Here is a 15,649-nt window from a genome sequence, read left to right as displayed (position 1 = left end):
CTGCCGCCGGCCTCAGCCTGCGCCTTGCTCCCCGTTAGGTCCTGCATCCTCAGCGAGGTCTCCACCCGCTCGCGCTCCAAGCTCCCCGCGGGGAAGAACGTGCTGCTGCTGGGTGAGTGTCCCCCGCCTCGCCCCGCCCCGCCCGGCCTCCCCCAACGGGGTCCCTGTCGCCGGACTGCCACCCGCCGGCTCTTTGTGCGGACAGCCGGCCCCGCCCCGCCGACCTGCAGCCGACAGCTGGGGTCCGATGGGGAAGCGGGGACCCCTGCCTGGGGACCTGTGGGGACCCGCCCTCCCTCAGGGCACTCCTCCCCCCGGGGTGCGGGGGTGGCCCTGTCAGTCTCCTCTGGGAAGGACAGAGGGCCATAGCCCATCTGAGCGTCTCTGTGGTCTGGGGTTCACCTCGAAATTGAGGCTAGTTTTTCTTTGATAACAAAAACGGGTAGCAGGAGGCTCTTGGTAAGAGCTCCAGTGCAAATGGCTTGCCATTAATATTTAATAGCCGACTCTGTATAATTGACAGAGAAGTTAGAACGGAGACCTCGCAGTCTGCTAAATGGTCTTTGATTCAGCGTTGTCAGGCACAATGCGCTTGTGTGGCAGCCGCGTTTTCACCTGTCACTTACAATTCTGAAACCTGGACAAGGCAGGACACCTCTCCAGCTCAGTCCCATCAGTCCCAGATGGATAAAAGAAACAATGGTCTGATGTGTCCATTCTCCCGATTGTTCTGATTACCTTCGATTCTCTGGAAGTTGTGTGGTTTGTTTCCTTACCGACCCTGGCAGTGAGGGTCGAGGACTGAGAATAATTTGCAGGTTCACATTTTTGTAGGGTCAGCTCCTGAGTGGTTTACAGGAGAGATTTCTTCCGTATTCTTTAAATGCAAGACATTAACGTTTGGTTTATAAAATGATGGTTACATTTTAAAAAAAGAATTACTTATTTATTCATTCATTTCATTTTAATGTGATCAGAGAGAGAGAGAGAGAGAGAGAGAAAGTTAGAAAGCAAGCCACCAGGTCCAGGATGATCCGTGGTCGGCCATGGGGGAGTGTCCAGCACCTCACATCACCCCGCCTCCCCTGGCCCCAATATGATGGTTAAATTTTAAAACTTAAGCATTGAAAGGGACCAGCAGTTAGTGTAATGGCTATGTCGCTGGACTCCCAAGTAGTCGGACCCGGTGGCTTCAAACTCATTCCAGGCGCGTGTGCATGCGTGCCCAAGATCCTGAGAAGAGAACGGAGGAGAAGGGATTGCGGCATGGCCATCCCCCCTGGGGGGTGATTTCTCGCTTTCTGTCTCTCTTGTCTCTCTCTCTGTCTGTCTGGTGAGTGGCACGCACCCAAAAACAAAAAAAAAACAAAAAACAAAAACAAAGAAAAAAGAAAAAACCTCTCAAAAAAAAAAAAAACTTAAGCATTGATGTCCTATCACAAAATGTTAGTGGTATATATCTTTTTTTTTTTTTTTAGAAGTTTTTGCTATAGGGCGCGTGTGCTCGCCAGACAGAGCGAGACAAAAAAGAGAAATCACCCCCCAGGAGGGATGTTCACGCCGCAATCCCTTCTCCTCCATTCTCCTCTTGGGATCTTGGGCACGCACGCACACGTGCCCGGCGTGAGTTTTAAGCCACCACGTCTGGGACGCGAACTGCGGTCGACCACGTGGGAGTCCAGCGACGGTAGCCTTTACGGTAACTGCTGGTCCCAGTTGTATGTATCTAAAAATAGGAAAGGAAACAAGTGGGCTGTTATTTGACAGGCAGATAGTCTAGTAGGAAGGTTTTCGTAGATAGAAATGACCGATTTTTCATGAACTACCAGTTTAGGATATATGATTCTTGATTATTTGTTGCGTTTTGTTTTTACCAATATTTTAATGCATGTGACAGCCCCTTCTGCATATATGCATTGGATTGCAGCACAGTCATATCCAATCCTTCTGTCATCTTGTTTATAATCCTCAGTTTCTTCGTCTTTAAAATGGACAGTATAGAAATAAAAATGCCGGTCTCCCAGGGTTGCGGGGAGGACGGACCCACGTGATGTTTGGAGTGATCACAGCACAGTGACTTCCTGATGGATTTCTCTTCACCCGAAAATACTTGATCAGAATTCCTTTTTTAAAAAAAACTAGGGACCAGGCAGTGGCACATCAATGAACTGTAAGGCAGGCCCCCAGGGGAGGGTTGCTGGTTGGCCTGCGGAAACTTCCCTGAGTTCTCGCTGGGCAGCCGGGGCACTCGTGCCCATCGCCCATCATCTGGGCTGGCTGAGGCTGAGGCTGAGGGTGGGTCACAGCATAAGGACCCTGAGGAGGTGCTGTATCTGTTTCTGTCTCTTTGTCTCTCTCACACATAGAATAAATAGATTTTTTTAGAACTTGAAAAAATAGAATTTGTACCTACAGAAGTGATGTTGATAGGGCAGAGATTCCAAAGCAAAAAAGTTTCAGAAAATGTTCTTCATTTACTAATTGAACAAATTACTACTATTGTCCTGTTACTGAGCTCCAGTGGGCTCAGGATGGCAATGCGACCTGAATTCCCTCCCTCCTTCCTGTGCGTTAGATAGTACGTAGCTGGTGGTGGAGGAAAGGTGGTGGTTCCGCTCATTTCTCACTGCACCTGATTCCCGCCAGGCTGTGCCATGTTTTGCCTTTAACCCCTTTTCACGCTTGGTCAGTGCATGACACCAAGTGTCCTTGGGGTCCCAGATGCCTCCACTTTTCATGCTTAGAATAGATTACCTTTTCTTTTTCTATGAACTCGGTTCACAAAGCTCTATCAATGGTATCAAGTTCCATGAGCTTGAAATGTTATATTTTCCTTTCAGTACTAGTGAGATTTTCATCAGTCCTTTTCAGCCTTGGAAGAAGCTAATAACTGGTTTTCATTCTGATGACATAAATGGAGTTCCTTTTCTCAAATACCTGAAAGATTCCCAAGAGACATTTTACCATCGCCTCTCGCAGCAGTGGTCAGCCTGTGTTGGTGGAGAAAAATACCCAGATCAGGGGTGTGGAGTCCGGCTGTCTTTGTTAGGAGGACAAGGATGCGTGGCCCTCTTGTGTCTTTCATGAATGATGGTGGTCCCACATATTAAAAAAAACAAATCTGAAGCAATAATAAGGTTTTACATTTCCAGAGGCCTCGGATAGGCACAAAGACGCACACCTGTGCCCCACCCGCACTTGCACGCACACCCCCCCCACACACACACACACACACACACACGCATTGCACTTTTCCCTCAGCCTGCCTGTGACCTTCTTTCTCCAGAATGGGAGAAGAGTCAGGACTAGGAGTGTGTGTGTATCAGCTGTTCTCAAAACGCTTCCATCCAAATCTCATTTCATTCTCTCTGCCCTCCCCTACTGGGAAGTGGTTGTTAGCACCGATTTGTGGATAAGGTAGTGCATTTTAGAGACCTGTTAGGTGGGTTTTCCAAGGTCACACAGCTGTTGGAGCCCTGTGTTTTGTGACTCTGGCATGGCTTTCTAGCTTGGTAAAAGTTCCGGCAGGGGAGAGAATGCCAGCTACAAAACTCTCCCTCCTCACAGGCTATCTCTTCTTTCAGTGAAAGTTAGGTCATTATTTTAAAGGAAAATCTAAATTTTTTTAAAAGACCTTTTATATTTTTAAGAATTATTTAATTATTATTATTATTATTTTTAATTTGACCAGAGACACAGAGAGAGAGATAGTGAGAAAGCAAGCCACCAGGTTCAAGACTTGAACCATGGTCAGCCATGGGGGGGGAGTCCAGTGCCTCAAACGACACCACCTGCCAGCCCCGGAAAATCTAAGTATTGAGTACACTGGGGTGTAGCTTATTGAGGGGCAGGTACTGTGTTTAAGCAGTAATTTAATGTACGTAGGCCTGACTCCTAATGAATTCCACAAAGACATTAAGTGTTTTGCCACTTGTTCCTGAAAGATTTTGAGACTGGTTTAGTAAAGTTTGTTTTTAATATTAAAAGTAAGACTTCTTGGGGCCAACCATGTTTCAAATCCTGGACCTAGTGGCTTGCTTTCTCACTTTCTCTTTTTCTCTCTCTGATCAAACTAGAAAATAATAATAATAATAATAAGTCATTTAAAATTTAAATAAAATAATAAAAAAGAAAAATAGGACTTCTTGAGCCAGTAGGTGGCGTGGAGGTAAAGACAGTTGGATCCTCCATGGCTGAGTGCCGTTCAAATTGCGACATGGCCATCTACTTCTGGGAGTGACTTTTTTTTTTTTTAAGATTTACTGATTTATTTAATTCCATTTGTTAATATATTTTTAATTTGACCAGAGAGAGAGAAAAAGGAAAGTGAGAAAGCAAGTCACCAGGTCCGGTGTTTGAACCGTGGTCAGCCATGTGGGAATCCAGCACCCTTAACCACCATGTCACCTGCCGGCTCCAGGGCGTGATTTTTTCATTTTCTCTCAGTCTGTCTCTCTCTGGTGATCACATGTGACTCACAGCAAAACTAATGAAAAAAAAAAAGATAATTGTCCTTTTAAGAACAGTTTTTTCTCTTTACCTTTTATATTTAATCAACTTTTACTATAATTATATTTTAATAGCATAGTTTCTTTATATCTGAATTACTTTTCCATGTTACTGTAAGAAAATTCCCTATGGAAAATAACAATACTAATAGCTAACATAGAGCGCTTATATGTATGAGTCATATAAAAGTAGTTTAAATACCCTCGTTTTCCCCTTTAAAGATCAGGAAACAGGCACAGACCCAATAAGTAAATTACCCTGGGGATACACAGCCAGAGAAAGGCAAAGTCAGGGTTCAGAATTGTGCTTGCTGACCCCAGAGCCAGTGTTCACTTTTTGTTTTCGTTTTAGGGTTTTTGGTATGTCTGCCTGTTTGTTTCCCATGGGGGGGTGTGCACTTGCAGGAGAGAGAAGGAGAAAAAGAAAGTGAGAAATCACCGCGGGTGGGCTTCACCACATAGCAATCCCTTCTCTGTTCTCTTGGGATTTGGGACACCCACACACATGTGCCTGGGGTGTTTTTCCAGCCACCAAGTCCAGGACTCTACCGCAGTCAGTCATGTGAGATCCAGCTCCTTAACCATTATGCCACCTGCTGGCCCCACCAATACCTGTTTCGGGCAAGTGCGCTTGCCAGAGAGACACGGAAATACAATACCTGTTTCGGGCAAGTGCGCTTGCCAAAGAGACACGGAGAAAGAAAGCAAGAAATCACCCCCAAAGGGAAATGGCTATGCCACAGTCACTTCTCTTCTATTCCCCTCTCGGGATTTTGGGCGCATATATACACACACCCAGCATGAGTCTTAAGCCACCAGGTCAGAACTTGAACAAGGCTGCAGGGAGTCCAGCAACATAACCATTATGCCATCTGCTGGCCCCTATACCGTTTTTTTGTTTGTTTGTTTGTTTTAAGAAAGGTTTATTTATTTATGTATCTATGTAGAGAGACACAGAAATAGGCATACTTAACAGGATCCTCAAGCATGATCCTCCCAGTCTCAGCTGACCCAGATTGTGGGCATGCAAATGCATGCCTACCTGTGCTGGCGGGGTGGATCCTGAACCCAAGACCTTTCCCATAGAGGTCCAGTTGCATGACTGCTGTACTACTGTCTGACCTCAGTGCATTGTGTAATACAATTTATATATCGTACTACCTCATGAGTATACCTACAATGTCTCAGTGCAACAAAATTTCAGTGACTTAGATCATTGAACTTATTAACTAAGATGTATGTGTAATCCCTGTCCCTAACAGTGTCTAAAACTTTATAGAGAAGACATCGGTACAACTTTCTGATTTGCAGTCACAATGAATTAGCAAGAACAACCTGGTCTTTTGGAAGGTCATAAGCTTCATCTTTCACGTCTACAAATTAAATGATTGTGTTAAGATTTAGGAATCTCCAAAGCTCTGTCTGATCTAACAATTCAATTTTTTTTGGAGAGGTTTTTGCTATAGGATGTGTGTGCTCTCCAGAAAGAGAGAGACAGAAAACAAGAAATCACTCCCCAGACGTGATGGCCATGCTGCAAGCCCTTCTCCTCCATTCTCCTCTTGGGATCTTGGGCACACATGCACATGCGCCCTACATGAGTTTAAGCCACTGGTCTAGGACTTGAACTGCGGTCAACTACCTGGTATATATATATATATACACACACATATATACATATACACACACACATACATACATACACACACATCCATATACACACACACACATATATATTTATATACACACATACACATACATTTATTTATTTATTTATTTACTTATTTATCCACTCATTTATTTTTAAATTTAACTAGAGAGAGACACACACACAGAGAGGGGGAAAGTGAGAAAGCAAGCTACCAGGTCTGGGACTCGAGTTGTGGTCACCCATGTAAGAGTGTCCAGCGCCTTAACCCCTTAACCACCGCACCACCTGCTGGTCCCTGCTGGTCCCCAATTCTATAGTTTAAATTCTGAATAATACTGATATTTTTTAATTGCCAGGAGGCGTGTACTCTTGCCAGATTGGGGAAGGGAAGCACCTTCCAGTGGGGCGTGGTTACACCACAGTCCCTTTCCCTCCGTCTCTGTCCTGTCAGGGTTTGGGGCACACTCTCTGATGCACCCAACACAGTTTTTTCCAAGCCACTGGGGCTGGAATTCAAACTGCAGCAGACCATGTGGAATCTGGCTCCCTTAACCACGTGGCTACAGGGCCAACCTGTTATTAAGACATTTTTAAAGAAATGTTTTAAGGCATATTGCAATTGAGTTTATTATTATTTTTATCTTTTTGAGGTTGACGAGAGAGAGAGAGAGAGAGAGAGAGAGAGAGAGAGAGAAGGAAAGTGAGAAAGCAAGGCACCAGGTCCTGGACTTGAATCACCATCAGCCATGTGGGAGTCCAGAGCCTTAACCACCACACCACCTGCTAGCTCCGCAATTAAGTTTAAACTGGAGTATTTTCTTTTGGCTGTGGGGCTGTTGAATTTTACCCAGGGAAGAAATCTAGAGGCTCTATATCGTTTATTCTCTGAAGGCATTAGTCCAGGGAGGTATGCAACCATAAAAGACCCACAAATGCTGAGCAACATCCAGAAGAGTATTTTTTTTTTTTTTGAGAGGTTTCCGGGATCTTGGGCACGCACGCACACGCGCCTGGCGTGAGTTTTAAGCCACCGGGTCCGGGACACGAACTGCTGTCGACTACATGGGAGTCCAGCAACATAGCCATTACGCTAACTGCTGGTTCCCATCCAGAAGAGTATTTGAAACAGTCTTTTGTTTTATTTAAACTCGGGAATGAAACTAGCTTCTGTCATGCTTGAGCATGGTGGGAAACCTCAAGGTATACACCGTGGAATTAAGAGACCTACTCAGTGAAGTGACTTGTAACTGTCAAGGGAGGGCACTTTTCTGTGTGAGGGCTGACTTTAAAAGTAAGGAATGTTTAGTCTAGAACTCTTAATTTTGTGGGAGCTGGGTGACAGCATTTTTATTAGTTCAAGTATGTCAGTGCTGTTTTCTAGCATGATTGGTTATGGAAAGTCGATGTAAGGAATAGAATGTGGGGACCAGCAGATGGCGTAATGGTTACATTGCTGGACTCCCACATGGTTCAAGTCTGGACCCAGTGGCTTGAAACTCATGCTATGTGCGTTATGTGTGCTGACCCAAAATCTCAAGAAGAGAATGGAGAAGGGATTGTGGTGTGGCCATCCCCTTTGGGGGGGTGGGGTGGCAGTGGTTTCTCACTTTCTGTCTCTCTGGCAAGTGCATGCCTCCTGTAGCAAAAATCTCTCTTAAAAAAGAAACAGAATGTTACATGCTATTGGATTGATAATTTTTGAAGGATTAACAAAAATTATTTATTACATGTTTATTATGTGTTACTATTATTTTTTCTTAAGAATTATTTTATTGAACTTTGTTTATTATTGTTTTTAGAGAGATTTTTTTGCTATAGGGCATGTGTACTCACCAGAGAGACACAGACAGAAAGTGATAAATCATCCCTGGGGAGATGGCCATGGTGCAGTTCCTTCTCTTCTCAGGATTTCGGGCACACGTGTACATGTGCCTGGCTTGAGTTTTAAGCTGCCAAGTCTGGGATTCACACTGCTGTCAACTATATGGGAGTCCAGGGATGTAAACATTATGCCATCTGCTGGTCCCTACTTATTTGTTTTTATATTTGACCAGAGAGGGACAGAGTGAGAGAGAAGGTAAGTGAGAAAGCAAGCACCAGGGTCAGGACTCGAACCATGGTCAGCCATGTGGGAGTCCAGTGCCCTTAGCCACCATGTCACCTGCTGGGCCCATGTGTTACTACTATTAAATATACTAAACTTAAGTTTTTTATTTTTTGTAAAGAATTATTTAACTTTTTTACTTCTTTGTTTATTTTTTAAATGACCAGAGAGAGAGAGACAGAGAGAGAGAGACAGGGAAAACAAGAAAACAAGCTGCCAGGTCTGGGACTTGAATTGTGGTCGGCCATGTAGGAGTCCAGCACCCTTAACCACCACTCCACCTGCTGGCCCCTTAAACATAAGTTTCGAGAGTCAGATGGTATGTGGGAGTTTGTAGTGGTCAGGATTAGCAAACTTAATTTTTTTAGAGAGATTTTTGCTATAGGGCACGTGTGCTTGGGAGAGATAGAAAGCAAGAAATTCCCCCCCTGGGGGAGGGGAAAGACCATGCCGCAATCCCTTCTCCATTTTCCTCTCAGGATCTTGGGCATGAGTTTAAGCCGCTGGGTCCAGGACTCAAACCGCAGTGGGCTACATGGGAGTCCGGTGATATAGCCATTATACCATCTGCTGGTCCCAGGATTTGCACACTTTTCTATACGAGGCGAGTTAGTAAATCGTTTCTAGGCTTTGTGAATCCCACTGTCTGTTGCAACTTCCTGACTCTGCTCCTGTCGCCCAAAAACACCTAGACAGTACCTACGTGGTGGGCACCAGCTTCATCAGTAAGCACGGTGGCAGTTCATAGGGGTTCTGACTAGTGGGGTATGGTGTTGGGCACAGGATACGCGCGCCGAGAATATGCATTGGATGGATGGGGAACAACTTTTACTCCAAGTACTGTTGTTACTCCAGGTAGAGTTACTGTTTGAACGTAGGTATAAACATTGTTAAGAAGAGTTCATAAAATATTTCCTCCGGTGCTGATGTCCAACACAGAGAACAGAGTTGGAGGAGTCACGGATGTGGGCTGGAAGAACCGTAATTCAGCAAATGCACTTCAAAAATGCAGAAAGGAGCCTTGAATTAGGAAAAGGAAAAAAAATTATGCATGTAACTGTCACTGATAAGTGAGTGACAGGCTAGCCGTGTTGGGCTTTATTTTTATCATTGTAAAGTCAGGGCATTGGCTGTTAGAAAGATTCCACGGGTTATCTCTTTATTCGTTTGTTCATCTAACATTATTACAAGTGTGCTGTGCATAAAACACTTCACCGAGTCATCCGGGGAAAACAGGGCTAAGACACAGCCCTGCCCTTGGCCTTTAAGCATTCCTGGCGGGAAGTCTCAAAGTGGTGAAATTCACATGTCAGTATGAGCTCATTGGTAAATATAGACCAGGGAAGGTTTGGTGGAAAAGGTGGTAGCTGAGTAAAATTTTGCTCAGAGTGGAGAGAAAGCTTTGGATTGAAGGGGGGTGTGAAAAGGGCCTGTTGCCTGGTCAGGAGGGCTGAGGCAGCTCAGTGCGAGCGGAGGATCCCCAACCGAGAGGCACATGAGCAGGGAGTCAGCCCTTCTGTCCTGTGACCCCGTGGCATGTGGGCAGCTCACAAACTCCGACCCGTAAACTGCGATTTTCCCTTCTTCATGAGATGAAAAGAACCAAAAGGGATTGTGTCCAAAACACCTTCCTCCCCAAATTGGAAACTACTATTTTAAATTGTTAAAGTGAGTCATGTTTCTTGCTAGAGAAGGAAAAAAAGTTAGAAGATAAGCTGATATCTCTAGGTATGATTCTACCACCTACGGACAGCGTTCATCGCTTTCCGTGCCTGGATTTGTTTCGTAAACAAAATAGACTCACACTTTATATACTGTTTTGAAGTCTCATTTTTTTTAACTTCATGTGTCATAATTCATGTAACATGAATGGCGAGATTTTTTTCCTTGTTAATGTGGCCTTATTTCTTTTTTTGACCGAATAGTATATATGGCTCTACCATAATTATAATTGGTTGATAGAGTATTACTGTTACACCTTATTTTCCACTTGCCCAGTATTATCTTTGGGATAAATTCCTAGAAGTGGAACTGTTAGGTCAGAAATATATATCCTTGGGGACCAGCAGGTGGTGTGGTGGTTAAGGCGCTGGATATTCCCACATAGCCAACCATGGTTCAAGTCCTGGACTTGGTGGCTTACTTTCTCGCTCTCTCTCTCTCTTTGTCTCTCTGGTCAAAATAAATAAGTAAATGAATAAATAAAATAAAAAATAATTAAAATATATATATCCTTTAACTCTTTCTATACATGGCAAATAGTCATCTAAAAAAGTTGTACCATTTTAGGGAACCAGCAGTTGGTGTAATGGCTATGTTGCTGGACTCCCACGCAGTCGACCGTGGTTCGCGTCTCGGACCTGGTGGCTTAAAACTCACGCCGGGCGCGTGTGCATGCGTGCTCAAGATCCTGAGAGGAGAATGGAGGAGAAGAGATTGCAGTGTGACCATCCCCCCTGGGGGGTGATTTCTCGCTTTCTGTCTCTATGTCTGTCTGTGTCTGGTGAGCGCATGCGCCCTATAGTGAAAACCTCTCCAAAAAAAAAAGTTGTACCATTTTACCTATCACAAGTGTATGAGAGTACTTGTGTTTGTCTAGCATCATTACTAATACGAAGTATTATTTGTTTTAATCTTTGTTGCCTATCTGGGTTAAAATCTTTGCTGAGGGGCTGGCAGGTGGCATTGTGGTTAAAGATTCTGGATTCCCACGTGGCTGACTACGGTTTGAGTCCCAGACCTGGCGACTTGCTTTTTCACTTTCTTTCTCTCTCACTGTGGTCAAATTTAAGTTAAATAAATAAATGTTAAATAAAATAATTTAAAAAATCTTCGCTAGGTTAAAAATCGGCTTAATGTAAAGGCACTGTAATTGTAGATCTACACCATATTCGTTGACTAAGAACCATTGTTTTAGTGTGACTTTGACCTCCGGAGCATAGGAACTGTTTATAACCATTGGGATTAGCATTTATTAGCCTTGGTAAATGCCTATCAAACTAAACTAAGTGGTTTTTAATTCCTATCTAGGTTGTCTGCGGACATGAGGGAGATGATTGAGGCTGGTTCTGTTTTAATGTACTGTGGATTGCTGAATGATGAAGTCCAGTGGCAGGGCTGGGGCCGACCACGGGATGGGAGCTGCTGTGTACTGCACCTGCTACCTTTGTGTTGGACGTCCCACTAGGTGCTTCATTGTGTAGCACGGGGACTGTTTTGTAGAAGAGTTTTAAGCCCCAGGTTACACAGCTGAGCTAGGATTCAAAACTGGGTTTGTTTTTCCACTATACAGGCACTTCTTGAAATATTGGAGGATGTCGTCTTAAACAGGCATGCGTAAACATTTTTCTGTAATCACAGCATCTCCCGGTGCTGCTCTGCGAGTGAGGAAGGAGGTGCTGTCTGGGAGAAGGCCCAGTATACCCACCTTGGTCCTGCAGATAACCGATAGAAGGCATGCAGCAAATTTGAACCAAAAGCGGTTTTGTGAAGGCCTCTCCTGGTTCTTGCCATTGGAGCTTTCAGATAAAATAGGATGATTTATTTTACATTCTGCAAGGCCAAATAAAATGTCCACTTCAATTGCTGCTGTGTTGGAGAAGGAAGGATTATGACAGGCTGGGTTCCCTGTGTCCTGATTATCACAGCGCTGTGGACTGCATTGTATCCAGCAGGGTGTGGAAATGCGAGTCAAACCCTGCATGGGAAGCAGGTGTCAGGCACACAGACCTGTGCAAAGCAGAAGGAGCACGGGGTTTTAGCCCCAAACAGAAAGGGAAGCTCAGAGAAGAGGCACGGTACTGCTTAATTTGATATGTTGTCACGCCTATTTAGTTTGAATTGGGTGAGGAATGACAAGCAGCTATTCCAGGAACAAGATGGCGGCGATGGCCTACGCTTGACTCTCTCTGTGGGCTCTGCATCGCAGATCAAACAACTGCGGACTGAAAGTCTTTTAAAACTAAATCAGTAATAAAAGGGGCCAGCATGTGGCATGGTGGTTACGGTGCTGGACTCTCACATGGCTGAGCACAGTTGAGTCCTCGACCTGGAGGAAGATGTATTTGGTTATATGTAAACATTGCACCGTTTGATAGAGGGACTTGAGCACCCCCAGATTGGGAGTCTGGGGGGTGCTGGACCAGTTCTCCCACCCAGTGTACAGTATTCAGGATCCTGACAGTTCAGTAAGTTGCTTAATCTTTCGGATAATACCGCTTACCTGTTAGGATTATTGGGAGGATTATGTGAGATAATGTTTATAAAACGCTTCAAACAGTGGCATACAGTGTTTAAAAATACAAATTTCAGGGCCAGCAAGTGACTTGAAAGTTAAGCTAGTTGGATCCCACATGGCCATGGTTCGAATCCCAAACCTGCTGTTTAAAAATCTGCCAGGCTTATGTGTGTTTGTGCCCAAAGGGGATTGTGGTTTGTCCATTCTCCTGGTGGGGTGATTTCTTACTTTCTCTCTCTCTCTCTCTCTCTCTCTCTCTCTCTCTCTAGCAAGTGTACATGCCCCATAGCAAGACAGAAAAGTAAAGAAAAAGAACTATAAAATTTTTTCCTGCCTTAAGGCACTGAGATTTATTGGAAAAAAGAAACAGATTTTGATGAAATATTTAAAGAATAATTTTAACATCATCCCCTAAAAGGGCTCTTTACTTTACAGAAGGGTTTTCCTCGTAGTCCACTTGAACAGGAACCCTGTACTTGTGTAAGTGTGTGTTTACAGATCATTAACTGTTTGGCTGGCTGGCGTAAAGCCGGGGTTTGTGTCTCGCTGCCAGCTGAAGGCCGAGGAACTGGATAGGCCAGTGAGTTCTTTCAGCATTGAAGCCACACGGCCCAGTGCTATACTTCTTTATAGTATACTAACTGTGCAGGATAAAGTAATACGTAACTATTTATTTTGTTTCATTTTACTTCTCACACTATTAGGCTCTGTGTTTTGGTTTCCAAACATAACTTGTAATTTAGTGACTTGTTTTTTTTTTTTTGGAGAGGTTTTTGCTATAGGGCTTGTGCGCTCGCCAGACAGACAGAGACAGAGAGATAGAAAGCGAGAAATCACCGCCCAGGGGGATGGCCATGCCGCAATCCCTTCTCCTCTCGGGATCTTGGGCACGCACGCACACGCACCTGGCGTGAGTTTTAAGCCACCGGGTCCGGGACTCGAACCGTGGTCAACTACGTGGGAGTCCAGCGACATAGCCATTTACGCTAACTACTGGTCCCTAGTGACTTGTTTCTTAAATGGTTGCTACTAAAGATTACTTTCTAAAGTCTACCAGTGCCAAAGGACATGCATCCAGAATTTGAACCTTTTCTTTTTTTTTTTTTTGGAACGGTGTGCTCGCCAGAGAGAAAGAGAGAGACAGAGAAACAGAAAGCGAGAAATCACCCCCCAGGGGGGATGGCCATGCTGCAATCCCTTCTCCTCCATTCTCCTCTCCGGATCTTGGACATGCACACACACGTGCCCAGCATGAGTTTAAGCTACCCCAACTGCATAAATAGACTTTATAATATCTCAGTCTGGCTCGGCTGTGGTAGAATAGTTATGACCAACAGCTTAGCTCAGTGTCTGGAAAAGTTGTCCCAAGTTCAGTGTGGGAAGAAAGTATAAGCTTACACCGTTAATTGATCTGTTATTGATGAGAGGTGACCATGTGAGTTGTATAGATAAAGTAGTGAGTGATTTTGAAAGACTGTGGTAGATGCAGGACAGACACAGATGAAGTATAGTGAAAATAGAGACTGTGGTTGTGACTAAGAGACGTGAATAGACGTGAATATTGATAAGAGATCTGGACATCGGGTGTACTTTCACATTCATTTTTTTTTTAATTTGTGATGAGTATTATTTTAAAGAATTATTTATTTAATTTTATTTATTCATTCATTTATTTTTAATTTGACCAGAGAGACAGAGAGAGAGAGATAGAGAGGGAAAGTGAGAAAGCAAGCCACCAGGTCCAGGACTCGAACTATGGTTGGCCATGTGGGAGTATCCAGCGCCTTAGCCACCACACCACCTGCTGGTCCCACTACTGCCTTTCTTACAAGGGACTCGCACAGGAGCGGTGACACAGACATCACTGAGGAGGGCCTGCGTGGAGGCACACACTGAGCCAGACTGACATCTCCTCAGCTGAGTGCCCCTCCAAGGAGTGCGTTGAGTCCTTTCCCATCCCCGTTGACAATTCACACCTAGTAAGAGATGACTGGCATATGTTAAAAAAAAAAAAAAAAAAATAAGGGGGGGAGAGCACCTGTGGTTTATTCAAGTCCTGAACCCTGTAGCTTGAAAAACACACCAAGCCCATGTGCTTGAGTATACGTGAGTGCCCACAGTCCCCACAGGGGTGAATTGGAGAAGGGATTGCAGCGCGACCATTCCCCATAGGGGGTTCTTTCTCACTTGCCCTCTGTCTGTCTGTCTCTGTCTCTGAAGCGTGCACACACCCTCTGGCAAAGTCTTTTTTTTTTTTTTAAAGCAGGGATTTTATATTCTGTCTACCGTTAAGAGAAATTGCCTAGAGTTTTTGTTGAGTGAAGGGAACAGACTTGGCACACTTGCAATCTGCTGGGGAAACACACAGATAAGATGACCGACTATAACGCGGTGCCCGAAGCGTGCAGTGTGCAATTGGAAGTACAGAGGAGGACGCGTAACCAGACTCGTGGGCTCCAAGACAGTGTCTTAGAGACCAGAAGGATAAGCTACAGCTCTCGTAGGTGAGAGGAAGAGGGCATTCCAGAGAGGAGTGACTGCTGTCCATGTGCAGATTGCGAGTTGAGAAAGAATGAGGCCTCTTTCTTGCAATGGAAGCAATTCCTAGAAGAAACTGTGACTGTCTAGAACCTAGCGCATGGGTCAGACACTGTGAGAGACGGCCAGGAAGGTAGGGGACTGTGTAAGAAATGCCACCTGTACATTCCCCCTTTACCTGCAGGGGCGGCAGGAAGACTGAACGGTTCTTCATCACAGTTAAGGAAGTTCTCAGCATACAGAAAAGTTGGAGGAAGTTTACAGTTAGTGCTCATAAATCTTAACCTAGGTCCTTCCATTGCCATTGAACTACTGCTTTTTCACGTGTGTCCTACTCTAGGACCTTTTTTTTTTAATGCTTTTCAAAGCAAGTTGCCGGTATCAGTATACTTCCCTCTAAGTGCTGAAGCATTCCTATCATTAATGAGATTCCCCTGAAGCATCTTAAGAAGAAGAGTGGCTTCAGCCTGTTGCTCGGCAGTTAAGGGAGCTAGATCCCAAATGGCCAACTCCTGGTTCGAATCCTGATGCTGGCAGCTTGAAAAACACATCAGGTCTGATGGGGGAAAACAGAATGGAGGAGAAAGGCATGACCCTGTTCTTTTGGGTGA

At 44.6% G+C, this 15,649-nt stretch overlaps 1 protein-coding gene across 1 annotated transcript in view; it reads left to right on the top strand.

Annotated features, from left to right (window-relative positions):
• Positions 1-38: 38 nt before the first annotated feature.
• Positions 39-15,649, top strand: part of DYNC1LI1 (dynein cytoplasmic 1 light intermediate chain 1) — a gene marked incomplete at its 5' end in the record, with an annotated part of 37,557 nt that continues 21,946 nt past the window's right edge. The window contains 1 exon segment of the mRNA XM_006158961.2: positions 39-112. Within this exon segment, the coding sequence (XP_006159023.2) occupies positions 39-112 (74 nt within the window).

Source organism: Tupaia chinensis, unplaced genomic scaffold, assembly GCF_000334495.1.
Source record: "Tupaia chinensis unplaced genomic scaffold, TupChi_1.0 Scaffold000617_2, whole genome shotgun sequence".
Classification (NCBI taxonomy): domain Eukaryota; kingdom Metazoa; phylum Chordata; class Mammalia; order Scandentia; family Tupaiidae; genus Tupaia; species Tupaia belangeri.
This window is presented reverse-complemented; position numbering and strand designations above follow the sequence as displayed.